Source organism: Xiphophorus maculatus, chromosome 2, assembly GCF_002775205.1.
Source record: "Xiphophorus maculatus strain JP 163 A chromosome 2, X_maculatus-5.0-male, whole genome shotgun sequence".
Taxonomy (NCBI): Eukaryota; Metazoa; Chordata; class Actinopteri; order Cyprinodontiformes; family Poeciliidae; genus Xiphophorus; species Xiphophorus maculatus.
In genome coordinates, this window is record NC_036444.1 from 27,776,161 (window position 1) to 27,803,825 (window position 27,665).

Genomic DNA, 27,665 nt, shown 5'->3' on the forward strand with positions numbered 1-27,665 from the left:
TTTGTTTTTTTCATTAGTACAAATTTTGCACACCATGATTAACGCTTGCAAATTAAAATCTTGTTAAAATATTAGGTGCAACACACAGTATTAGTCATTATTCTCTTAATTTCACTTTAGTTTAATTTTAAATAGTAGCACAAACATTCTGTTTAAACGCTCACGTTCATTAAACTTGGCCAAATGCAGCAGTCGTTTTTTTTAAAGAAAGAGTGACCTATTTCTCATTCTTGTAGCTGGAGAGACTGAGACTTTTTTTTCCCTCTATACCAAGAAACACAAAACATTTAGGACAAGACCCGTTTTAGAGATAATGTTCTTTAAAAGCAAAATGAAAAAACCCAAAAAACAAAGAACTTATTTCAGCTTTTTTAAAGATTAGTCACTGACATGTTTCTAGTTTCCTAATGATGATTATTAGTTCTGTTGAAATGTGAAAGCATTCGAGTAGAATAGCAGGTGATTCTGATTTGAAATCCACATTTTAGGAAAATTTTCAAAAGCCCACAAAAAAAAACAACATAGTAAAATCTAATGAAGCAGATTTTTTTTTTTTTTTTTTTGCAAAAGGATCATAAAGTTCTTGTTGCACAGAAAGGAATGAGCTTCTGAGTGCTTCCTCTGCTGCCTCCCTTTTGGTGCTTTGAAGAGATTTTTTTTTTCTTCACAACAACTTCCTCCACTGGAAAAAAAAAAAAAAAAAAGTTCCAAAAACTGGATATGAACCCTGTCCTCTTGCTGAACCCCAGTGTGAGCTGTCAGATGCTTGCATCAGTCAGTCTTTTTCAGCAGCTTGCATTTGTACATTTGAAAGGGAATACAAATGCCGACACTGAAAACAAAAAGTGCTCGATGGCGGTGGCAGAGTCGGTCTGCGACTGAAGGGGCAGAGCAAGTTCACGCTTTTTATACCGACATAAATGCCTGTCGTTCGTCTTATGTGCAACGTTGGCTGCTGGCTCTTTGATAAAATGTAGTTTTGAAGGTTTTAATAGAGGGAATGTTTCAGAATATTTCATAAAGCTGGAAGACCGTGTCCCCTAATAAGGAGGATTTTCTTCTACAGGTCACAAAAAAAATAATGAGGGATTTCTAGAAATAACGACAAATTTCTGTTGTCTATCAGTCCAGAGCGTGCGTGTCTGTGAGCCAGTAAGGGAAAAATATGAGAGACTGCACATTCATTATTTTCCATGTTTGCAAAGCAGGCAGGACCAGCCATATCTAATGTGTTTAAGACTGCAGTAAATAATTGAAGGCTTTCATCGATCTGCAACGAGGAAGGAAGGCAGTGGGTGTGCACAAGTAATGTTTCTTCATTTGTTTGTCATTTAAACTCCCAACAAAACTCACCAAAGCTGACGCGTTTTCCCCGGATTTCATGTGACACGCCAACACAAAGTGGTGCATAATTTCTCATTTGAAAAGTGTAGCCTACGTTTTGTTTTTATTCGGCTCCTTTTACGCTGACCCTCTTAGAAAAACTGGGTCAAGCTGATCTCAACATCTTACAGAGGGCTGTTCAATAAAATATGTAAAATGTTTGGCATAACTCTCATTCCAAGATGTCCACAAATCTTACATCCATGTATCTAAAATCAAGGCCGTAAAGGGGCAGTATTATGTGATTTCCAGGCACATAGCCCTATTTTACAGCATAGTCAATTAACTATGTTATCTTCAGTTGTTATGAAAATGCTATACATTTCAAATATCACTTCAAAGAAGTTTTATTTTTTGATTTAATGCCTTGAAATTGGGCCTCTGTCTCTTTAAAATTCCTGCTCTTTCCGAGACTTCAGGAAGTCATCACATGGCTCCTCTGTTAACCCTTGAACAACATTTTTACCGGCATTGCACTGAGATGTAGTTCACATTTCGAGCTCAGCAGATGTTCAGTTTCACCAACTGTTTGCTAATTGCTGCTGGCTAGTCTGAAGGAGCTGAGTGGGGCTCTCTGCCAGGCAGAAGCACGGAAGCTTGGAAACTGCAGCTCTGAGGAGGAGCTATGCCATGAAGGCGGGGCTAGATCCAACCAGGTGTTTTCCACAGCTGAGTGGTTGCCATGGAGATAAAAGTATTTCTCAAACATGCATGAAAGAATCAAAGTAACACTCCCCAGGTATTTATTTTGTTTTTTGATGAGGGGAAAACATTATAACACGATGTAAAGCTCAAAAACGTCTATTGTACATAATACTGCGTCTTTAAAATCATTAAAGAAGTAAGTCTGCCTTTAATATGTTGCCTCAGATCTTAAATTGTATCTTGGCAGGACTAAATAATCTATATATTTTCTTTTCTCGCTGGACTTTTCTGTTCAAGCAAAAGTTTGAGTCGCACTCCGACATCTTCATTGCGACTCAAGACAGTTCAGGGTGCTGCTAACTAGCTGCTAGCATACCCTTGCTAGCCAGCTTGTTTTCCTCCATCATGGGTAAGTTCAAATTTATCACCAGTTTGTACATTTCTGCGGAGAAATGGCTGTTAAACTTGATTAATAAAGATCTTAAAAAGTCTCCAGTTTGAGTTGGTGAAACCTGCGGGAGCCCTGACCTCCACAAAGCTAGCCTTTATGAAAACAATTGTTGAAAGAAGTCCTGTCTCAATATGAAGGAAGATTGGACTGAAAACCTGCTTGTTGTTGGTTTGTTACATAAAATCTCAATAAAGTTCTTGGAAGTTTGTTGTTTTGCAGTGAGCAGCACTTTACCTAAAGGTCCTGATTGCTACCTGATCAAAATTTGAAGCCACTCGTCTTTGTCTCTCTGTCCGTGTCTTTCAGTTAGCACAGCGCCCCAGCTCAAACCGGTGAGTACGTCTGATGTGAGTATGAACTAAGAAGAAAACACACACACACACACATACACACACACTTCACACACAACATAAAACAAAGTTAAAAGCAAAACATCCAGGTTTGTTCATGCTTTGGTTTGTAAGCATTTGGTTTTGTCTGTGTCATGGTCAGCAGAACTCACTCACAAGCTGCTGAGATCCAGGCAAATGAAACAGTATTGAGGGAGCCTGGGGGGAATTGATAATTAAAAGGATGTATGCTGCCCCCTGCTGAATGGGAGTCAGAAAGCAAGACAATTAAAACAACACTGTCATCATTTTATTGTTTTCTCTCTGCATGTCGGCAATACAAAGAGACTTTTTGACCTCTTACATAGAAGGAAGGAGTTTTTAAAAAGTTTCTTCTTACACAATTAAACCCACATGACTATGAAACTCAGGAACATAAGAAGAATATACATGATTATTTTCCTGAGTGGTTTGATGAGATTTGATTGAAAATAATTCTGCAACATTAACAAACAGCCTTCAATTGTGGAGTTTGGCATCACGTCGCATCAGTCAAAAATAATAACTGAATAATTCACCATTGCTATTTCTCATGCTATATGTGTATATTGAAGTGTTTTTTTGTGCATTTTTTCCTCTGATTTATGGCTATATCTACTTTTTCTGTCTATTTCCAGGTGGGAAAAATCTCCAAGAACAAGAAGAAGAAGCTGAAGAAGAAACAGAAACGGCAGGCCGAGCTGCTGGAGAGGCGGATGTTGGAGATCGAAGCCTTGGAGCGAGAGGCCGAGATCATGGAGGAGAGAGCCAAAGAGAGCGGTGACAAGGGTGACGCTGAACGCAGCCTGCCTTCGCCGCAGCAGCAGCCGCCACCTCTGGGACCCAGCATGGCTCTGGGAGAGAGCGACGATGACGACGATGACGAGGAGGATGGAGAGGAAGAAGAGGAGGAGGGAGGAGAAAGGGAGAGACCCGTCAGGTTGACGAATCATACATGTGAGTTCTGTTGGTAAATCGTCAGAAATGTGTGAACGTCCAACGCCGGACCCACCGAGGTTCAAACCTTGTTACGACCTGGACAAGGCCGTAACGGAGTCAACAAGAGGCTTTCAAATAAAGCTGCAGCTAACGATTATTTTACTAATCAATTATTCTAACAACTAATCGATCAATTGGATGAAAACATTGGCACATTCTGCAGATTTTTCGTTTAACCACTAACGTGTATTTTATACAGTTTGAGACATACATTTAATAAATGCTAATAAACGATTCAGTCCCTTTATTTTCAAAACAATGAAAATAAAATAGTTGCCAAAAATGCAACAGCAGCATTCCTTTAGTGTTTGCTCGACCGTTTGTAGCAAAGGCTAAAGAATTATGTCCAATGTCAACATGGTGAAAAAAGCTCCATCCCTTCTGTTTGACTTCACATAAATAAATACAGTGTAGATAATAATCTATTGATCTATTGATTATTTTTGGCATTAATCAGTTAGTATTTGGAAAGCAAAAGGTGCTCAATTGGGGATTTTTTTTCTTTCTTTTCTTTTTTTACAGAATTTAAAAGAGGCGAAACTAAAAATGCCACTTGAGAAGTTCATATAAACATTGACAAAAATGATTTTTCATCTTAAACACAAACTGTAAATATTTCTGATATTTATATCTGCTGGAATTATGCTTTCTGTGGCGCGTTTGATTCGGTTCAAACCAGGTGACAGAAATGCGCCTAGAAACGTTGTATTTTAAAAATTCGACAACTGGAATAGAGGCACGGCTTGTGATTCAGCCCGTAAGCATGCAGATGCAGCTTTGTGCTGCCTGTGAATGGGAAGGATGTGGATCGGCTCCAAGCTGATTCATAGAAACAAACGTTTTCTCCGTCTGCCTCCTCCTCCTCCGCCCCCCCGTCTCTCTCATGTTCGTACTCGCTTTAGTTTGCCTCTCCGTTCGCCTACATCGTCTTTGACTGGACTCACTGTTTGATCCCCTTTCCACCCACTTGCTGTTTTTCTGCCCTTGTCTTCGTATTAGGCGCAGCGCCTCCCCAGGAGCAAAGCGAAACGCCACAAATCCCCGCTGACAACCAACAAGAGGAGGGGGAGGAAGAGGAAGAGGAAGAAGAGCCCACGCCTGTCGCTGAAAAAGACGCCCCCATACCCCCCGCCTCAGAAGAAGGTAATGGAGATTCAGGACAAGCAGATGGGCAGGAAGAGAAGGAGGAGGGAGAGGAGGAGGAGGAGGAAGAAGAGGAGGAGCCACTGAAAGTGACAGAAAATGAGAATGTGAAGGAAGAGGAGGAGGAGACGGAGGAAAAGGTAGAGGAAGAACAAGTAGAGGAGAAACAAGAGGAGGATGGAGACATCGGAACAGAGGCACCAAAGACTGAGAGCAAAGCCGAGGAGGAGGCGGCTGTGGAAGAGGAGGAGTCAAAGGAGCAGGAGTGGGAGGAGTACGAGGAGATATACGACGACGAAGACGACGATGATACGACGACGACGACAACGGCGGACCTCTTCACGGACAGCACCTCTCCGGTTAAACAGCAGATCACTAAAACCATTTCAGCTAAAACTAACGGGCACGTCCTGTTGGTCTCCGAGTCGCTGAGACAAAACCCCGGCACGCCGCCCACTCCCTCGCCCACGCCCGAGCCCGTCCTCTGCCCGCTGGTGGAGTCCGAGCTCAGCTACACGGACCGGGACATCTCGCTCAGCTCCGGGTACGAGATGTACAACGGCGAAGTGGCCGAGCCGGCGCTGACCAATGGCTCCAGCGAGCAGCACCGCGCCGCCGTGCCCCTCTTCCCCGACCTGCCTCTGGACCCCGAGCCCGGAAACCCGATTCCCGTGGGGACGGTGGACATTGGAACAGAACCCGCAACAAATAGCCCCACTGCGGACCGCAGTCGCACCGTTTCATCGTCTAGCACAGGAGACACGCCGAAAGGTAGAGGGCATTGACACAAAGCATGTTTTATTTCCCTTCTGCTTCGCTCTTGCACTAATTTCTATTGTTTTATCACATGAAATACCAGCAACATATCTTAAAGTTTGTGACTTGACAAGCATATGCAGGGTTTGTGAATTCAGTTTAAAAGCTGCAGAATTTGTGATTTATTGTGATGGTTATTTTTACCTACAGGGCAGGGGTGAAAGTAAACGGGTACGGTCAGGTACTGAGTACCACTAAAAGATTCAGCGGGGGTACACAGTACCGGCAAGAGAGTGGAGTGGCTGCTTTAAAGAGTCAGTGAGCCGTGTTGCACCCACTAATCAACAGTGACTGATTAGTTTTTCAAGAACAGTCTAAAACACGGCTTAATCAGTTAATAAATAGCTTTTTTCTCATTTCATATTGTTTTGAAACTGTTTTTTGCTTTGCTAGAGCAGGGGTGCAATACATTGATCTCGGCAAAATGTATGTAACTTAATTAAAGAACAGCAACAAAAAAATATGTAAAAATCAACAAAACGTGTTCAAATGAATGACCCAACAAAAATAATAATGTCAGTTATTACTATTATTTCAACAAGGTGTTTATTGCACAATTCTGTGCGTTTCGGTTCCATTACCTAAATAATAATAAGGCAACTTTTTTACTAGCAGAGCAGGAGTTTAAAATTAGCTAATCGACCATCGCTGTGTTCATGAGAGCGCTTATTAATATTTGCAAAATAAATATCAAGCCTGAAAACCTAATATCATAATGGACTGAATGTTATTTTTTTTAATGTGATCTTTGCTCGGCTTGTGGGGCGCAGGCAGTTGCCACGGCAACGGGTGTGCTAAAACAACAAAGAGAGACGGAGAGTAAAAAGGTAGGAGTGGTTTTGAGTTGATCACCTTTTCAGGTTATTTTACATCTGGTTGCCTTTGCTTTGGCGAGTATACGTCAATCACAACGAACATCAAACACGGTCAATATGTTTCATTAAGTATTTAACAAATGGCTTCTACCGCGATAATTATGTGAAATTAAATTAACTGGCTAATATTTTAAAACATAGTTTGAGGTTCTCTGGCATCTTGCTTTGAGCTCAGAGCCTGAGAGGATTTTCCTCCATCGAGCATCTTGCTTGATGCAAGATTACATTTAGTGGAAATATTGATGTTGATGAGACTTTCTCCAAAATAATAACCTTTTTCAACTTTTATAGCTCCACAGTTGAAAATGAGGAGCTAACATTCACAAATGACATTGAAATAAATTCCAGTCCAACATCTGGTTTGAGGTGATTCCTTTGGACAAAATATCCTAACTTCAGCAGATGTGGCTTTAACGTAACGGAGATCTTTGGTTCCTCCTATGTCAGGAAGACGAAGTAGATGCTGCAGGATCTTCAGAACAAACAGGTCATGATGCTAGGCCCACTGATTATCCCTCTATCTGAACACAGGATCAATATAACCAGTTTAAAAGCTAATATGAATAGTTATATGCCAGACATGGAAAACTTTAATGCACTCCATGCCATGATGTTCAAATTTTAGGTCTCATGGCATCGCCAAGGTGTCAATATTGCAGCCAGTGGACTGAGGGAAACATGGCTCCATTTTGTAGAGCTACCCAGCTCTTATCACTTTGCAAAAAAAATTAATCAGTATAGAAACTCCAAGGAACACAAAGAAGCAATTATATATATATACAGTTTTGTTATAGTACCCTCAAGAATGTAAAACTACTTTCACCCCTGCCTACAGGGAACCACATTATAGTGCTGAGACCACATTATAATAACATACCAAATATATACACAGATAATAGATCAATTATTAAATAAAGTTCCAAAAGACATCTAATAGTCATGAGTATAGGCACGAGTCTCAAAGCTTTGAAGGATCCAAGCGGAGTTTTTATTATTACTGTCAAACACCTTGTTGTAAGGTTACTGCACATCTGCAATAATAATCTTCTTCCCAGATTAAATTGACACATAACTGAATAATGTCTACAGAGACGGAACATTCGGATCTGCAAACTAATGTGAGATAACTGCACGAAAACTCTAAAACTCTGTTTTAGAGGCTGATTCAAAGTTTTCCACCAAAACTCGTCCCTCTCTGCTTGTTTATAATGACTCAGTATCAGTTACTCATCCACCTACGTTTGACATTTTACTATCATTACCTTGAACTGTTGCTGAAGCAGCTGCTTGATGTAAGATTACGCGTCTGCTGGTGTGTAAGCTCTTTTTGTCTGCAGCAGGTGTCTCTCAGTTATTGAAGAGGTCTGAAGGCCAAACTCTATTGATTAACTACGTTACTGTTGTTCAAATGCAAAATATGTAAGATTAGGGTCGTTTTCACTTGAGCGTCAACTAAAAATACATCCAACTTTACCTTCTTTAGGTGCCTATCTTTCGCCTTTTCCTCTACTTTGGACCGTCATCTTTAGTTTACTTCACTCCTGGGAGTAGCACAGCGCACAGTAGCCGTCTTCACAGTCAGACGACCAAGTGTTATTTTTTTAAAAATAAAGTCAGTTTTAATATTTCATGATGTTTCAATACGCTTCAGAGTGACCATGGTTAGTATAAATGCTCAAATGTAGGTTTTAACATATATTGAAGAAAGAAATTCATTCTGAAGGTGTGGCAGCTTTTATTTTGAGCAGTTGCATGTAGAGGAAACCCTGTATTTTGGAGAAAACCTGGAATTTCCCCCCCTGCCTTATTCATCACAGTTGCAGTTAATTATTGCTGCTTTAGGTACCGTGTTTTCCGGACTATAAAGCGCACCTCACTATAAGCCGCACCTACATTTAAAAAAAAAACAAACAACAACAACAAAAAACTGGAAACATGCATATATAAGCCGCACCGGGCTATAAGCTGCTGGTATCTCCGCCGCTCTCAAGGACGCAGCAGAAGGCTGTGTCCTTAATAAACCTGCTATTAAGGACGCTGCCCTCCGTCTCCAACGCCGAACCATGGATTCCTTCACGCCGAGCTTACGTGCAGCGGCCTTCAACTTAAAAACTGCATTATATGAGTTTGAAGAAATTTCTCCGTCGTGCCTGCTGCTAGCATGTGCTTGTTTTAAATGAAAATCAGCGCTTTCTACTTTGATTTCCAATTTTGACTTCCAATGATTCACTTCCTGCTAAAAGAGCCCCCTGGTGGCTGAAGAAAAATCCACAGAAAAGTCGCACGGGGCTGTAAGCCGCTTGGTTCAAAGCGTGGGGGAAAAAGCAGCGGCTTATAGTCCGAAAAATACGGCTTATATTTTTCTTTTGGCCATTTTGTGACTATAAAGATTAACAAACATCTTATTGTTTTCTTTTTAATCTTAACAAATAGGGTTTTTTTAACAATTAATTTACATAAAATTTATATGAATGAAAGAGTGAAAACAGCAATTATTATTTTTAAATCCCGCTGAATAAATGTACAAAAATTAAAGAGGATTTTTTTGGGGGGGAAATTTTCTCATGCATCTGCAAGACAAGATGAATTGATTGGTGTTTTATATGTTCCAGCGCTAACTGTGACGCTCTCTCCACACCCAGTCAGGGCCAGAGCTGCAGACCTCCTGATCAACCCGCTAGACGCCCGCAACGCCGACTCCATCAGAGTCAAAATCGCTGACCTCGGAAACGCCTGCTGGGTGGTGAGAGGAAAACCGGACTTTTAATGGGTTATGCTTGAAAAAGCCGGAACATTTCCATAGTCATGTTTGTTTTTCTGTAGCCGTTTTAATATCAGTAAATGAAAATGGAAAACACATTCCAACGTTTGGCGCTGAATATCAAGATCAGATACTTTAAAAAAAAGATATGTCATAAGCAAGTGTAGCGTTGCTTATGATGGGAGATCATTTGGTTTTGTTTTTTATTGCAGGATAAATTTGTAATATTCCCAAGGTGCAGAAGAACTGCATCTAAATTTGAAATGTTTTGCTGCATTCGAACCACAAATTCGATTGTATTTTATGAGGATTTTATGTTATAGTTAAACACAAAGCGTTTCACAACTCACAAGCGATACAAGAGTTTACAAGAGACCAATCTGAAAAGTGTGGGGCACCTTTGTAGTTGCCCCCTTTTTGCTGGGGAAACAGTAACAGCTAGCGCTACAATGTAATTAAAGCAAAGCACACTTGAGTATTAAAGTGGTCCAGTCAAAGTACAATCCCTAAATTCAATTGCAAGTTCGTGGCAAGACGATGAAAATTATTCAGTCGGACAAAAACTGGCTAAAATTTCCGTCTCTAGGCTGCAAAGCTGATAGAGACCCTGGGTGGCTGAAAAGAAATGCACACCGCACTTTTCAGATTTGCATTTGTGAAACGAAATGAAAGGTAACACACACTTTTCCTTCCCAAAGCATAACATGAATGTCATTGTTAATAATGATAATAAGTGCATAATAGTGGCCTATTTTGTGCTGGTTTATCATACAAATCACAATCACATCTATGTTGTTGTTCAATATGATGTGACACAATCTAAAAAAATGTAAATTAGTTTCACAAGGCATTTAACATTTAAGGTGGAATTGGACCAAATTACTCCCTTTAGAAACATGGCTTCCAAATATTGGCAAAGCAAGCAGAATAAACCAGGAACGAACTGGTCTGTGTTGGAGGTGAAGAGCATCAGGAACACGACAGCCACCAGACAGCGTTCCAGTCGTACCGTTTGCCGTCAGTCTGGCCTCTTTGTATTTTTTTTTTTTCAGCCAGCAGAAAATCATTAAATCCAGGCTGCTGAGCTGAATGCGCTGGCAGGAGGTGCGATCCAGCAGCTACAAACACAGCAGCGGCTGAGAAATCTTTGGTCTTACATAAGCCGACATGCAGGAATAAAAAGCAGAAGCGCAGAAAGCGGTTGATGAGAAAACAGAAATGGTGTCTCACGCTCGAATAATAATAATAATAATAATAATAATAATAATAACAAAAAGAAGCAATACTTCAGTAGGGGGAGAATTTTTGGTGGTTTCTTGTCGATCCAGAAACGTTCACACCAACATAATGCTTCCACCATTTTCGTCCTCCCCTGAACAGCACAAGCACTTCACAGAGGACATCCAGACCAGACAGTACCGCTCCATTGAGGTCTTGATAGGAGCCGGATACGGTACGCCGGCGGACATCTGGAGCACCGCCTGCATGGTGAACAGAACCGAGTCCAAAACGCAGACGACACATCGCATCGTACATCCCTTCTGTTATTATTGTTACAATATTGTTTTCTGTCAGGCGTTTGAGCTGGCCACAGGAGATTATCTGTTTGAGCCTCACTCTGGAGAGGACTACTCGCGGGACGAGGGTGAGTATTTCAGTAAAATGTTGTATGGATTAGTTTTATTTTACGTGTTCCAGACTATTGAAATCTGTCCTGGATACTTAGTAAATGTTTTATTAATTCTGGGCTTTTGAAGATACGTTTGGATCGTTCTTTATTCAGGCTGGGATTAAATCACAACAAGCAACATCAGAGATTTTCAAATGCTGTAGTAGGATACTTCAAAACTTAGATTTTATTTTATTTTTTTTTTGTGGTTAAAATTATACCTGCACACTCAAATAGATACATTCGCTCGACTAATAGTTGATCATGTGTTCCTTAGCAACTTGAACATCAACCAAACTCTTCTTATAGCCATCGACAAACTCCTGGGATAATTACATCTGATCGTTTTTACTTACTTCTAGCTTGTTAAAGAAAAGAAAAAAAAAAAAAAGGTTGGTTGTGATTGAGACCACTTCAAAAGCTTAATTTTATCTGCAAATTTACAGCCTCAAAAGCCATATCTGCTCTCAGGCCAGCCAAATACAACTAATTTAGACGTTTAAATGTCACATGACTTTTCTTTTTCTTATAAACAACAACTTTATAACTTTCCATAAACATTTATTCTCAGAATTTTTGTATTTTAAGAACCAATATCTTACCTCGCCATTGCTAAAATTTAGCAATGGCAAGGATGGATCTTATTTTTTTCTGATGGATCTGTTTTGTTTTTCTCTCTGTAAACCAGATGCTTGCTGGTGGCTATAGAACGTGTTTGAACAGGAGTGACTTTCTAAGATTCACTTAGCTAAATGTTAGGTGGGGAGGGGTTTATGCTTAAGCCTGCTAGGTGTAGTTTTGAAAAAATAAATTCACTGAAGTTGTTTGTTGTGCACACCCTGAAAAAAGAACGTCAGAACGCACCATTAAAGAGTCTGTCAGCTTTTCACCAGTACTGTACGTCCACATCATCAGCAGACTGTCTTACATTCCACAAACTGACTTCATGATGTCTCCCCGTTGTTCGAATGAGAGCTTAAACTCTCCAAGTTAATTAACTTTAACAGTTTTTCAGTAAAGAAACTACGTGGACATTAAGATGTCTTGTCTTTTTTTGCAAAACGATCAGGCCGAGCAATGGAGATCATTTTAGCAATGTGTTGTAGATGGAAAAACTGATGACGTAAGCTCAGTTTAGGAATCCCTTTCCCCAAATCCTCCTGTCCACTGTCGACTTTAAATCCTCACCCTTCAACTCTGCCGCTGTGCCTCCGTCTTCATCTCACTGCTCGCCGCAAATCGCGTCTCTCGTACGGAGAAAGCTCGCGTCGCTGGCGTCCTTCTGTCCCTGCCATGCGAAACCTAGCAACAGGGTTCATACGGGTGCTTGAAATCCTTGAAAATGCTTGAATTTCACTGAAGTGTTTTCAAGGTTTGGGAAGTGCTTCATTTCTGTGCAAACGCCTTAAAATTCAGGCTGCACGGGTTTGCAATAAAGAGCAATTTAAGGTTTGATTCTTTATTAGCTGTACATTTTGCTACAGCTAATAAAAACGTTTTTTTTCCCTCACTGTCTGAAGTTAAATCAGAACAAACCTTATGTTGTTTAGGTCGGTTAGAATTACCAACATTCTTTCTATTTTACTGAATGCCAGAAAACGTTTTAGAAATTTCGTCTTTATTTTTTTTTTTACATTGTATATTATAAATTTGGTCATTTAGGTTAACATGATTTGTTTGGATTACTTCAACATAAGTAATCCAAACTTAAACTCTCTAAGTTAATTAACTTCAATTGGTTTCAGTAAAGACACTATGTGGAAATAATACTTATTATTTCTAATGGCTCTGTGACTTATCTGTGTAATTGAAAGAAAGATTGTTGGCTTATGTTTTATGTTACCTTTTTTTGCGTTAACAACCTTATTGAAATTGGGGAACTTTTTGTTAAATTAGTGTTTTGCTCTCTTACACACAGTCAGGTGTGTAAGAGAGAGAGAGACATGTATAAACATAAAATTTAGCTTTCTTTTAGTTAATCTCATTCTGCTGCATAACGTAGGGTACTATCACAAGATATCAATTAGAGTAATAAATGACATCATAAACTAGTGAATTGAAATAGTCCTTTTTTAGTTAATTTGTATTGTTTTTATCTCCAAAGTGTTGTGCTGGAAACGTTTAAAAACTTACATGTACAATGCTTGAAAAGTTGTTGAATTTTACGGCGGGGAAAACGTACGAACCCTGTAGCAAAAAGGTAACAGATCGTAACGTACGAATCAGAGCCACATGAGTTTGTCACGTCCCGGTGCTTCTATCTGCATGCAGGCTGAAACATTTTTTTTCTCATCCTCCATCTCTTCCAGCTCTCTGATTTTGTTCCATCTTGTTGTTTTTCTCCTCGCTCGGTCGGCTACTTTCTACTCGTTTTTTTTTGTTGTTGTTTTTTGTTTGACACCAGGACCCGAGTCGACGTTGGTTTCATCCCGATTTCCACGGAAGCAACTTTTGTTCCCCCACCACTGAGCCCGCGTTGTTTCAGAGTCGTTATTTCAGGGCCCGTTGCTTTTTATTCGTCTCATTTCCTCACTACTTCATCCCGTGTTGTCGCAGCTTATTAACGTGTTTATCCTTCTTCATAATCTCTGATTGTCGTTTTTTGTTTCCTTCTTCCTCCTCCCTCTCTGCGTCCCTCCCCGTTTTTTTGTTTAAATTTTTTTTTTACTTACTCTCTTGTTTTATTGATTCCGTTTCTCCCTTTACTTTTTGTCTTTCACTCAACTTTTTCTATTTGCTTTTCCCCTTTCTTCTTCTGCTCCTCTTCCCTCCCCAAAAGACCACATAGCCCACATCATAGAGCTGCTGGGCTGCATTCCGAGGCACTTTGCGCTCTCTGGAAAGTATTCCCGGGAGTTCTTCAACAGAAGAGGTAGCGATGGCCTGAGAGCTGGGTGGCGCTGAGACACACGGATGTCAAAGAGGGACAGAAAACGGACACAAGCAGACTGTTTCAATTTGCCGCCAATTGGGCGTGTCGATTAAAAGCGGGAACGATCAGTATTCGGCCTCCAAACGTGTCCCTCGGGGGCGGCAGTGTGTGTCGGCGGCCGTGCAGCCGACGGCATGTGTGTGTTGACGTGTGTGTGCATGCTGTCACGCTGAACCGTGCCTGTTCCCTTTTGTGACGTATGTGATGGTGGGGGCAGACCACATCGCTCTGGTCACGGAGCTCCTCGGGAAGGTCCCGCGCAAAGTGGTAGCTGCTGGGAAGTTCAGCCGAGAGTTTTTCTCCAAGAAAGGTAAACTGAACCGTGGGTGGAGGCCTCATCCTGGGTGGTAGCAGGAAGTGAATGTGGGGGTCAGAAGCTGGACGAGTTTTTGTTTTTCATAGGAACTCTCAGGCAGAGTACGGGTAAGTATGAAGTCACGGCAGGTTCTCTTTTTGCCGTTAATGTGAAATGCCTCTCAAAAGTTTAGAAAACCTGGTCAAAATCTTAAGTTTTTTTTGTGCTAAATCCTTAGTTGTAAGGATTTTTTTCCACTTGCAGCACACATATTGTATAACTCAACTGATGAGCAAATCTTACTACTACTAAGGTTGAAACGATTAATCCTGATTAATTGAAATAAGTAATTTTGTAATTGATTAATCGCTAACTGTAGTCAACAGAAGCCAATTGCTGAAAGAACAACGCAATCAGACCGACAATTATGCCCAAGCTGTACAATATATATATAAACGTACTGTATATACCCCATTTAAAATAGAAAAAGCCTTCTTTTGTCTTTATCTGTTCTACTCAAAACTCAATTGGCATTTTTAGCTTCACCTGGTTCAAATTCTGTAAAAGAAAAACAAAAAGTCTCTCTTTGCTGCCCAAATACTAATTGGTTAATCCTAAAAACGATCAGCCCTGCACTGTATTGATGTTAGTTTAAGCAATAAGGGCTCAGCTTCGAGTACTTTGCTCCAAATGATCACACGTACCCAAAGGAATGCTTTTATTGCATTTCAGGCAATTAGGTGTTTTTTTTTTTTTAACTTAAAATGGAATTAAATTGCTTGTTTGTTTGTATTTTTAATGTATTTCTAATATTGTATAAAATATTGTAAATATTGTAAATATTTTATAAAATAAATATTGCATAAAATATTTAAGTTAGACAGAAAATCTGCAGCATGTGCTAATTTTACTTCTGATTAATCATCAGAAAATTTTTTATCCTAAATTAATCATTAGTTGCAGTCCTAATAATTACCCGGTTGCACAACTCAGCTTTAAATCATTTTATCTTTTGGCCTGAGAAATATGCATAAAAAGCTTTTAGATGAATGCAGCTTTTGCATCAGCATACACTCATGCTTAAATTTTGAGAAAATGTTTAAAAAAACCCATTAATTTTTTAAAATCTAAATGACAAGTAGAGTTAAAGCCGTAAGCAGCATTGGGCTCAGTGTCACTTCTGTTTCTGAGCGCACACAGTGAGCAGGCTGATGGGGAACGTGGAGAAAGAAATATCTCCAAAGATCACTGAGAGTTTAATGTAGAGATCAGCCAGTCTCCATAGCAACCTTCAGATTTTATGTCCATGTCAAGTGATTGTTTGGGAGTGAAATAAGCTGTAAAGATGTGAAGTTTATTGAGAACTACCAGGGCTTTAACTAAGATAAAAATCTGACGGGTTCTATGTCACTATTAAAGAAATATAAATGTATCTGTAAGAGCTGCCATTAGCATGTCTCTCTCCTCTGTGGCTCTGCTCCTCTCTAAGCCTGGTAAGTGGACAGACCTGTGTCCGATCAAGCTGCTAACCTTTGCACTCTGTCATTCGTTCGCTTTTTAAGGTTCTCTTTTTGGCGTTTTCTTTTCTGCTCATAAATCCTTCCTTTGTGTGTCATGAGATCTGAATCTTCTGGCTTTGAAGTTGTCTCTGAGCATGCACTTGATGTCTCACTGTTCACCCTTTTATCTCTCGGCGCTCCGTTAATCTGAACCGACTTCCCCGTTCTGTTCCTCGGGGGAAGTGGGGGTTCGCCGCTTGGCCGCTGAAGTGGGCCGCTTTGACCTTGTTTTTTTTTATTTTTCATGCATGATGATTTTTATCAAACTATTGGGAACACATAGACTGTCTACGCATCCTTAAAAAGTCTTAAATTATAGGAAGAAATTTCAAGTACATTGATCACAGGTCTTAAAGCTGGTTGTAGCAGGTCTATTTAATCTCGCAAATATAATTTATTTTTCTCGTCCGACTTATAAGTCGGCGAAAGTTTGAGTTACACACAGACATTTTGATTAGGTTCTGTAACTCGAGGCAGTTGAGGCTAATGGTAACTAGCTGCTAATATACCCCTTCTAGCTAGCTAGGTAGCTTTTTGCGTCAATCATTGGTAATTTTCCAGTTGGCTGGACGTTTGTCCTCACCACTGGCTCACTTGTACATATTATCACCGTGTACCGTGATAATATGCACATTCTGTGCAAAAACTCTTAGCACTGCTGTATAAAATGTACAATTTTCTTTTGTGATACAAGTCTTAAATTTCATCCATAATAGTCTTAAAAAGGTCTTAAAGAAACCCTGCATAAGCTAAAATTGCCTTAAAATATTTTTCTTAATCTCCAGCCAGAACGGCTGATAAATGGATGACGTTCTGCCGCCGTGTGAAGAGGTTACCATGGAAGCCGTGGTTTTAAGCGAACCTACTGGTCAAGCCCCATCATTAACCAGTCTCAAGGCTCTTTCTTCCCTGTCAGAGCGGTGTTCCCAGCCAACTATTACCATCTTTTCCTCAATAACGAGCACGTTATTTGCGTCTTCGTTTTCGGTCATCGTCCTGTCCCTCTCTCTCTTTCTGTCCATCTGCCTTCTGTCAGCCCGGCGTTCAGCCAAGACTCTGCAGGCTTTCACAACAATGATGCAGCACCTTACTGATTAGCAATCCCATAAATAGAAAGAGGTGAAGTAATTAGTGAAATCAGCTGCTGTTCTGTTTGATTGTCAAATAATTGGGGCCCATGAAAAAGGTGTCTGTCGCTTTTTTATGTAACATATTTGTCCAGGCAGACCATCGAATTGTGCTATAAATAAATAAATAACCATTTATACCAATGAAAAGAGTCTCTTTAAAAAGTAAATATCTTAATGCATAACATGATATCTGTGACGTAAAAATAATGAGGCAGGCAGCTGGTAAGCAAAAGAGCTGCTGCTCACATGTTCCTTGTCGTCACATGCTGGTCATGTTTAACATTGCTACCAAAAAACACAAAAAAAAAACGGGATAAAGTTTCTGATTATTTTAGACCGACTGGAACTTTACAAGTAAAACTGAAAAAGATCTAAACAATGAACCATTTTTCTGTGCCTTGATTACAAGTGGGTCTTAGTGATGTTAATGTGACATTGAATTGGATGTAAACTCTTTACCCTGCACTGAGACTCTTGCTCACTAATGCTAAACATAAAATTTTGGTTTTAATCCGTAAAAAAGTGGACTGTCATTCTATTACTACTTGTTTACTACTAGTTTCCTTAAAGGTAACACATTTGTAAATTGTAGACGAAGGGATTTAGAATGAGAACTTTGCTGCCTTCATATGAATTGAAAATTATTTGGCCCAACTGACATTTTAAAGATGCAGGAGAAATCCCAATATCCAATATTTTTGTGGTCAGTGAATGCACCCGACCAAGACTGGAGTTCTGAACCATTGTCCTAGACCAGGGGTGTCAAACTCCAGTCCTCAAAGGCCGGTGTCCTGCAACTTTTAGATGTGCTTCTGCTGCACCACAGCTGAATAGAATAATTAGGTCATTAAGGCTCTGGAGAACTGATCTACACAAGGAGGAGGTCATTAAGTCATTTCATTCCAGTGTTTTGTAGCTGTGGCACATCTAAAAACTGCAGGACAGCGGCCCTCGAGGACTGGAGTTTGACACCTGTGTCCTAGACGTTGAAGTACGATAAAACTATAATTCCTGAGCTCTTCTTGCATCAGTGAGTGGGTATGGGTCATCATGAGATTCTCACGGTATAACTTTGGCTAAAAAGTCATGGTTTCATAGTATTGTAGCATGATCACACAGAAAAAAAAATCTAAGGTAGCAGCTAACTAACTATTAAAAATGGTCTTGCCTTGTCTGCTGGTGCTTTTAGTATTAACAACATGGCTGTCTGTGGTTTTGACGACTTCCAAGTATTTCCAAACAATTTTTCTTTGACGCAAGAGGAAAATGTAGGAGCCTTTTTCCAGCCAGCTAACCAGCAGTGTGCTGTAAGAGATGGCAACCTTGCGTGACCCCAAGGTCCATTCGGGAGGTGGAAACTCTCATTAAAAGCTCTTTAAATCCCAAACGGCATGATGGAAAAAATGTTTTTGAAACTGTAACCTTTAAAACCCCTGTATACATTGGTACCGGTAACCTTGCCCACAAACATCTTTATTCATCAATGTTTATGCAAGTTTTCATTACAGACTCTTATAGGATAATTTTACAATTCTAAAGAAAAGAAAAAGTTGTTATAGGTAACAATACTGCCTTTATTAGTATATCAAATAGATGTCACATCATCTATCAATAGTGTTGAAAACATCTTTGTGTTCTTTCATCTATGAGGGTCTACCCCTTGTTTTTCTTTGGGAAAATCGGTGCTTAACTTCTAAAACCTTAATGTTTAATGTGTGAAATGTGCAAAGCTTTGCAGTACGAATGGCCGGGGCAAGCTAAAGTCGATGGATTAGGCTGGAGATCTATTCTATATTTATCCCTTTTATTTGGGTGCCAATACTAACTGTGCTCCGTGTGCCTCCCTGCAGGCGAGCTGCGGCACATCACCAAGCTGAAGCCGTGGTCTCTGTTCGACGTGCTGGTCGAAAAATACGGCTGGTCGCACGAAGACGCCGGCCACTTCACTCAGTTCCTGCTGCCCATGCTGGAGATGGTGCCTGAGAAGAGGGCCTCGGCCGGGGAATGCCTAAACCACCCCTGGCTCAGCTCATAGCCGCAAACTTCCATCACATCCCATCTCCTTTCCTCTTCCCCCTCCCCCAACTGTGAGCCCAAACATCGACCTCTGTTGGCAGCAAGTGGAGCCGTCGCGTAAAGAGACGCTTCCCTCCTCTTCATTCCAAGCGCTCCTAACCAGGCTTTACTCCTACATGGGGAATGTAAAAACAAGCTACTGGCCATTTCTACAACAAAAAGGAACTGTAGGATGAGAGGATGGGTTTCATTGGCGAGAACAAAAATGTTGCTGCCTCTTCCGGCATCAAGACGTTAGCCTCTTCTTCATCTGTTGTCTTCTTCTTAGTTTAAACTATTGAAAGCTGTTGACCTCCACAGTAAGAAGAGTCAACAAGAACCTTTGTTGCACTACTGACAGACGGCCCAGAGCTCCATCTTCCATGAACAACTGGAGCCTGTAAGTGTGGGTGTGTGTTAATTTGCGAGAGAATGAACGTTTGTGCCTATGCCCCCAAATATAACCACCTTAAAGGAGTACCAACATCAGACGTCACAGTTTACAGCGTGCTCTCTTCCATGGATCCAGTCCTAGAAGAAAAAAAGAGAAAAGCTCATCTCACCCAACATGGCTTTTTAACATCCTCTACGGTCCTGAACTGGAACTGCAAGGGGAAGAAAAGAGGACATCACACTGATGCAGAAAAGGTTTATAATCAAAACAATCAGTATTAACCTGGAGAAGAGTCTGCTTGGGGTTAAATGACTTTATTTTGAAAATGCATGGAGTGACTGCTGAATGGGCAGGAAGGAATATGACGAGCCAATGATGGGTTCTGGTTTCAGTTCATCTTTAGGAAATATCGCTGACCTCCTCCACCTTCCTATTAAGGATCAACACTTTTCTCTCCGAGGTTTTGACATTCTCTTCTGACTTCATTCCTAGGAACAATTTTTCTTGACTCTTTCTATGGCACGTTTACTAGATCTGATTGGTACTAGCCCAGCCGACCCACCCGTCTTTTTGCCCTCTGGAGGAACCCCGACTATCCCTGAGCCTCTCCAGGAAGGGGGCGGTAACGTGGAAGGTTGCACTTGTCTTTGTAAATGTCTTTCAGGGATTTGAAACCTTTGTACATAGAACTAGATTTCGCAACCCAAATAAGCGATTGTGGACAAATTTGTGGACAAAAACCCCAAGTATCATTCCAAAAGAAAATAAAAGAAAAATAACAACAACAAAAAACTGGTTGTTGTTGGCAGTACTTGACTTCCCCTTCGGAGAAACAGGAACCGGACATTCTGCCTCCGACTAAAACTTGGGAGGAATGCTCAAACGGACTCGTGCTGCCACCTGGTGACAGAATGGGAGTACTGCAAGGCTCGTCTCAGTGCCAACACTCTGAGAAGTTTCTCCATCTCTGTCTACTTAATCCCACACACACACACACACAAATCTTGAATCATCAGAATTAATCCAGTTGCCTATTTTTCGCAATAAATAAAAAAAAAAAGATGATTATAATTAAATGGTGAGATATTTTTAAAAACTATTTAATTCATTAAAAATATAGGGTGGAAAAAAAAAACAACTTCTCTGTGGTTGTTGTGACCGTAACAGAAAATTGTCTTATACTGAGGTGATTGTGTTTGTCTATTAGAGATGTTTTTATTTGTTTTGTCATTATTATTATTAATATTATTATTGATTTTTTTTTTTAAGAAATAAAAACACCTCTCCCCTCCCGTTTTACTTGAACAGTGCTGCCCTCTATGGGCCGTTTATGGTGATGAAAAGAAAAACTGTTTTGCAATAAAGGGTATGTGATGAGATTTTTCCCCCCCCCATTTGCCCCTCCGCCCCAATTTTTTGCACCGAATCCTCTCGATCTTCATTGCTCAGCCATACTGACTGTTCTTCCTGATGACATCGACAGAATTGAGTTTTGTCTGTTTTTCATTGACAGATTTAATAAATTGTAGATTAATGGATTCTTTTGTTTTGAATGTAGTCGTTTGTTTTGGTTTGGAGTTCATCGTCGCGGTTAGAGACCACACAGGCAAAAGTAGGAAAAGAATCAAAATTAGATTGTATTACATTTTAATGGCATGAATGTTGGAAGAGAGTACGTCTTATAACAGGCAATCAAAATACATAAAAAACTGAGTACAGTTAGCTATCAGTACATATTTTACAGTTTTGTGATCAACACTAAAACAAAATCCATAAAATATTAAAAGAAGATAAACACTGCAGGGATGAAAGACATCTACACAGTGCCTTCAAAAGTATTCATACCCTTTCAACCACAACAAATATACAGTAGTGCATACATGTCAACAGAATTTAAAAAAAAAATGCCTTTCTGTATTTGAAACTTGAAAACAATGCTCATTCATTCATTTTGGCTGCTACGTCACACAGAATTGGAAAACATTTGTCTCAAGATGTTCCCTCAAGAGGACTGAATACAAATCCACACCACACTTTCTTTCACATTTTGGGCGTTTTAAAGCAAAACAAAACATAAATCTTGTGATTGTAGGTCACTATTCTGCGCTCGGTTGGGTTGGTATAACGAAATTCCAAATAAATACAAAAAGGTCTGTGGTTTTAACATGGGGGGAAGAAGTGTTTTAAGGGACAGGAATACTTGAGCAAGGCACCAATTTAAAAGAAAACCAGGTAACTGAGAAGCAGCTTGGGTTTCTTTTAGGATTCTGTCATTTCATCTTACATAGTTACTGAAATGCCCTCCGATTACATCATGCGTCTGACTCACTGATTAGTAAACTATTTCTGTAAAATGTATCAACTCTCATCAGTGAGTGTGCTTTTAAAGTTCATGTCGATGTATGAAAAGCTCCCACTTAATACAGACTGCAGGAGACAAAGCGTAAACAAAAGGAATCAAAGTTGTTGCAGCCACTAAAAAAATAAAAGACACCACCGTGAGGCATTGACGTCCTGGACTCTGCTGGAATATAATGAAATGATCTCGGGATCTACCGGGGAACGTTGCATTGCAATTCTGAAGAAAACCCACTGAAACGGTACTAAGAGGATGTATTGTAGAAACATAGTACCTGCAAATTCACCTACTAACTGCACAGCTGCCCGTCTCCCTGTCACAGCTGCGTCTGCTGACGGGGAGCGCGTGCGCGTCAGAGCAGCGACGCGCAGTTCTTCAGCAGCAGGGGTTTGGCCAAATCCAGGATGTCCAGGTCGGGATCGAGCGACCTTCCCAGCCCCTCCAGCACCATGATGGCAAACACAATGGACGCAAAGTTACTCTCCAGCTTCACCTGAAAAACACCGTCAATGAAGAATAAAAGGTAGCAACACCACTGTTTGACTTAACCCTCTATGGCATGGCGTTGCCCTCAGGCAACAAACCACATAGCTGTACCTCACATTGCTCCTTTATTTTATTTTTTGGGGGGCATGATTTTTGACATATTTTTGTCCAAAAAATAGTTCTTTTATGAATATAGTTTTTGTTTGATTTGTATTTCATTTCTCATAATCAGTGTAGACAATCTTGGTGTTCTAGACCAATGTTACCCTGAGGCAACAAACCCAAATCTGGTTCCAGGAGGTGTCAGAGTCCGATTTTATGATTGACATGTAATTAGGGACCACCAAGCTCCCAAAGAATGCAGGAAAATATTTCTTCCCCACAAAAATAAAAAGTCATGCCATAGAGGGTTAAAACCCAAAACAACGAGAAAAAAAACAAATCTTCTCACTGATGTTTCCTTTCAGTCTATTTTGTGGTTTAAATAAAGAACATAACTATATTACATACTAGAGATACATTTGAGAAGAAATATACAAAGGCAAATACTACATTGTTTTTTTTTTTTTTTTTTTGCATTACTGTATTTTCTAAAAAAAAAATAATAATGTTTTTTTTTTTATGTGTTGCTTTAGAAATGTAAAAAGCAGCAGAGAGTGAACAAGTAGAATGTCATTTTAAATTGGGGACATTTTCCTGACATTTGCCTCCCAAATGTTCCCTACAGGATACCAAAATGGTTCTGCCAGAACAGATGCCTTTCAGAAAGGAAACAGATTAATTAAAGTTTTTAAAAATGGAAGGTATGAGACAAAGTGCTCATCTTTTGTCCACCATGTTTTTTGCTTTTGCTTCCAGCTCATAGTAAAAAGGACAACAAACATCCAGTGACTTTTACTCAACAGAAGGTCTAGGTAGTAAGCTCAGCTAAGTAAAGCAATAGAGTGAGACATGTCTTCTTTTTGATGAAGCTCAAAATAAAGACAAAAAAAGAAATCCAAAGATATTAGAAATAAATGTTGGTTTTCAAACGTTGCTGGCAGGGTGTTTTGTGCATCTCTTAAACGAGGCAAAGCTTCCCAATGACTTACAGCTCAGATAAAAAAATAATCTAAACTTGGTGCCTTTCCATTACTTTAAAACTGACCGTTTTGGCCCACATGGCAACAGTTTTGATGCCTCTGCTTTACTCAGAACAGTTACTTTGTGTGTTTGTAAAATACATAAAGCCATTTACAAACCTCTTGCAAAGATACCCGCTGGTATCTGGCTTCTGGATGTTAATATTCAGAGAAATAATAATAATAATTTCAACTCCTCTTTATTTTTTTCCATGTCACTTCATTATGATAATCAGAAAGTTTAAACATGTAAGTTTAAAAGTTTAGATCACAAAGGAAATATACTTTACCTTGTGCTTGATGAGTAAGCCAAACACCTTAGAGAGCAAATCAGCTACTCGAATCTAAAAACAGACAAAAGATGAACATTACTGATGCAGATCATCAGTAAAAGTAGCACCAAAAACATCAAACTCTTTAATGAAAGCAACATGAGTTGAGCTACAAGTTTATTAACTTGTAGCTAAATGTCTTACCCCTAAGACATTTACCCCTAAATGTCTTAGGGGTAAGACATTTAAACCCTAAAAGATTACGCTTTTATTTACAACACATCTATTACGATTGAGAAAACAAAGTTAGATGAAAGGCAAAAACACCTTTCCCAGAGAGAGGGTGTTGCTGACGGCATGATCCACCAACTCGGCCATCTCCTTCTTAAAAAGCGCCACATCTTTGCACTCGTTGGCTCGGGCATGGTGCAAAATCAACTCCGCCACCCTGTCGCCCTGCAAAACCCCACAGGTCCTCTTATCTATATATACATTTGATAGTTATCTAACATCAAAAGCGTACTTCCCCTACTGAATGACAGTTAAAGTTCCTAATACCTTGCGCAGCACCACCGCCGTGAAGACGGCCTTAAAGTTGGCGAGGTCGTGGTCGCTGAGCTGAGCCACGATGCCGGCGTCCAGCAGCACCAGCTGCAGAGGACACGGGCCCGGTCTGACGCTGACCACCACCGTGTCCAACAAGTCCGTGAGGGTGGTCTTTCCGAGGTGGTCGCCCGTGGCGCCAACTGCGTTGCTGGAACCAGCGAGAGACTTCGGATATTGGACCAGAATGTTGCCGGGATGCAGATCCCCGTGGACAAAGTTGTCCACAAACACCTGCAGGGGAGACGTAGGTGAAGATGGCTGATAAAAGTGGTGAAGTACTTTAAATATGTGCCAATGTAAACACAGGTCAAAGGTCGTAACGTTTGTTGAGCTGACCATTTTCAGCAGGGTGTCAACTCCCATTCTGGCTATTCTCTGCTTCACCTCCTGAGGAATCTCAGAGCTCAGGTAGTTCGAAATGGGCTCACTCTCCTACAAAAAAAACCAATACATTTTCTAACATTTTCCAATTACTGAATAATGCTTGAGGCGTCGGCTATCTTCAGAAACCACATGCTGACCTCAAAGGTTTCCACTAAAATGTTCCTGGTGACAAACGGTCGCAGCGGAGTCGGGAACCTGATGCTCTCGGAAGTTTTCTTGGAAACGCTCGATGTTTCTGGCCTCGAAGCGAAGATCGATCTGCAGCAAACGCAGAGTAAGTGAAAATACGTCCAGTGAGGTTCCTCCGGCACATGCTGGGGAAATTTCTAAGCCGCATTCATGCAAAAAAAGAAATTTGGTTCGGTAATTTGGTGTAATAAACTAAACCAAAACAAACGCTAATTAAAGTACCTGTTTGGTCATTAGCTTCTCAAACTCCTCGACGACTTCACACAGACTGAGCCACTTGAGTCCGGGCAGGCAGTGCAGGAGCCAGCCGCCTGCTTTCATCAGCAGCAAGTCTATCTCTACCTGCCTCCTGACGCCTGGATGGACCACCTGAAGAGCAGGAAAAAATGAATCACATCTTCACTTGCAAAAAACATGAGGTATGAGAGGAAAATGTACAGCGTCTTGCAAAAGCGTTAATTACCCTTGATATTTTCCACTGCGGTTCAAGAATGATATTATTTTGGCCTGTTCAGCACAGGTGGTCGACGCAGATGGAGAGCTTCCATTTTTATTTAGGGTAAAATTATTACTGACATGATTTCCTTTCAAGGGAAAAGGTTAAGAACACTAATGTATTTGTTTCTTCATAAGCAATCTTGAATAATAAGTAAAACCATGTTTACTCAGGGACCTTTGCTGAAAAGTCAACTTTTCTGCACCCAAATCAACTTTTATTTAATTAATAAACCTGACTAAACATGGCAACCATTTTGAAAAGAGAAAGTGACTGAAATTACCTGAAAATTTGAGGCTGCTAAATTTGCTCAAATTTTGAAAACTAGATGCCTTTTTTTTGCTACAGCAAACGTGCAAAATTCTTTGTTAGCTTTGGTTCTATATTGAATACAAAAACAATCAAACAAAATTAGATTAATTACTTGATTTTAGTTTTATTTTTCTTGGGCTTCGAGTGCTTTGGACTTGACAATTTTGGCCCGCATGACAAAAGGTTTGCACAGAAGGCGGTACTACACAGTACTGACTTAGGGCGGATAAGTATAAATGATGTTACTATTTTTCATTTAATCTGTAAAAAAAAAAAAGAAAAACTACATTATACGCTACTTTTTGTTGATCTCTTAAATAAAATCCAATGAGGTTTTTGGTTGCAATGAACCAAAATGGGGGTATCATGAGCACTTTAGCAAGGCACTGTAACTGCAGTATTTTCAGACTTGCCTTGATTGCCACAGGTATCAGGCGCTCCTTCTCGTTGCTGCTCTCCCCAGCCTGCTGCAGAACGCCACCCACACCGCCGAGGCCGGGGATCTCCCAGGCTTCCAGCAGGTCTTCTCTCTCCATCTCTTCTACAATCGACTGGAAAGACGGGTCCTCCACCTGGCCGACCCTGGCCCAGCCTCTGTACACCTGGGCAACACACCCCGAACCCACAGGCTCTTTGCTGTCAAACACCAACACTCTTCTCCAGGCCTCACCAAAGGCCGCGCGGAGGCACTTCTTGGTGTGGGCCCAGGGGTGAGGGCTCACCTTGACGTGGAGCCTGGAGAAGCATTCGCAAAACTCTCGAGAGAAGATGTCCCGCCTGGTGCTGGCCCACTGTCCCAGCTTGATGAAAGTGGGACCCGAGGTCTCGGTCACCCACAGCAGGGCCTTCAACCAGTAAGACGCACAGTGGGTGGACATCAGGGCTAAGGGGTAAAGGAGAAGAAGGGGACCAAACTTGCAGAGAAGAACCAAAGCACGAAGGCTGAGACGAAGAAAGAATACCACTTTGTGGACTTGGACTTTTGCAAGGGACTTCCTGTCTGCTGCCTTAGGTGGAAGAGTTGCTTCCTGGCACTTGGCTGCAAAGGATGAAGCACTGACAGCACCCCAACACAGCAGCGCGACCTTGGGTATGTGAGTAAGAATCTGTCCTCTTTTGATCAAACGTGTCCGCTGGTTATGCACGAGCCTGCATCTGGCATAGCAGCCCGCTCTTTGCAGAGTGGACCTCAGGTTGACCAGGAGTCCTCTGGCTCCAAATGCCAGCATCGCGGCCATGCTGTCAGCTATCCCCTTAGCTCGGTGCAAGAGTCCACATTCGCTTCTTCTGCCCTTTTAATAAAAGTATACCAAACCGAGCAGAATGTGACCTCTCATGCAAATATCCGACGCTGTAATGCAGATATTCCACCTCAAGAACAAAGCTGCGGCTTAGACGAAGACCGTCTGTCACCAAATACACGAATGTGTCTCTGTTCTGACGTTACCTGTGCATACGGTGCAGAAGGGCAGCAGCTGCGGTTTCCTGCAGCAGAAATCCCTCTGCTGTGCTTCTGCGCTCAGTGTGGATAACAAACGCATTTCACAGCCCAATAGGCAGGAACGTACATCTAGAAAATATCATTCATTTCCACTGAGAACAGAGCTACCCATGAAAACGTTGCACTAACAACTCGCTTCCGGGTATGACGTTTCGCCGGGAGGTCACGTGGCCTTCACGCTGTACAGGTAGCCAAACCTCCTTAGTCTAGCTAGCGATGCAGCGCGAAGATAGAATAACTAATTACTTTCTGAGTTGAGTATTGTCTTTTACTCAAATCTCGTTAGTGTCGCTGCTCGAGTTTTTATCCAATGTCTCTTTCTTGTTTTTCTGACCTTTAATGATCAAATTTTGATTACAAATTACAAATGAAGCGTCCCTCGTGTTCACCTTTTTTTTTTTTTTTGCAAAGCACTTCATATTAACAATTTTATGTTAGCAATTTTTGATACAAAACAATATATA

At 40.7% G+C, this 27,665-nt stretch overlaps 2 protein-coding genes across 7 annotated transcripts in view; one reads left to right on the forward strand and one right to left on the reverse strand.

Moving 5' to 3' along the window:
• Nucleotides 1-21,013, forward strand: part of LOC102225031 (SRSF protein kinase 2-like) — a 68,064-nt gene extending 47,051 nt beyond the window's left edge. For 5 of the 6 annotated variants that reach the window (XM_023349672.1, XM_023349679.1, XM_023349689.1 and 2 more), the window contains 8 exons: nucleotides 2,786-2,826; nucleotides 3,486-3,804; nucleotides 4,846-5,760; nucleotides 9,323-9,423; nucleotides 10,822-10,929; nucleotides 11,017-11,086; nucleotides 14,260-14,352; nucleotides 18,877-21,013. In XM_023349672.1, coding sequence (XP_023205440.1) covers nucleotides 2,786-2,826; nucleotides 3,486-3,804; nucleotides 4,846-5,760; nucleotides 9,323-9,423; nucleotides 10,822-10,929; nucleotides 11,017-11,086; nucleotides 14,260-14,352; nucleotides 18,877-19,061 — 1,832 coding nt within the window. In that variant the 3' untranslated portion in view covers nucleotides 19,062-21,013. Of the gene's footprint in view, nucleotides 1-2,785; nucleotides 2,827-3,485; nucleotides 3,805-4,845; nucleotides 5,761-9,322; nucleotides 9,424-10,821; nucleotides 10,930-11,016; nucleotides 11,087-13,889; nucleotides 13,983-14,259; nucleotides 14,353-18,876 lie in introns of all 6 variants that reach the window. The other variant, XM_023349666.1, reaches the window with a different exon arrangement.
• adck2 (aarF domain containing kinase 2) lies at nucleotides 19,550-27,337 on the reverse strand. The gene is given in 9 exon segments (XM_014471883.2): nucleotides 19,550-22,327; nucleotides 23,732-23,785; nucleotides 24,041-24,169; nucleotides 24,272-24,550; nucleotides 24,656-24,751; nucleotides 24,841-24,904; nucleotides 24,906-24,961; nucleotides 25,115-25,261; nucleotides 26,114-27,337. Coding segments are annotated over 9 exon segments (1,791 nt in total). The 5' UTR covers nucleotides 26,939-27,337; the 3' UTR covers nucleotides 19,550-22,186.
• Between the last annotated feature and the right edge of the window lie 328 nt (nucleotides 27,338-27,665).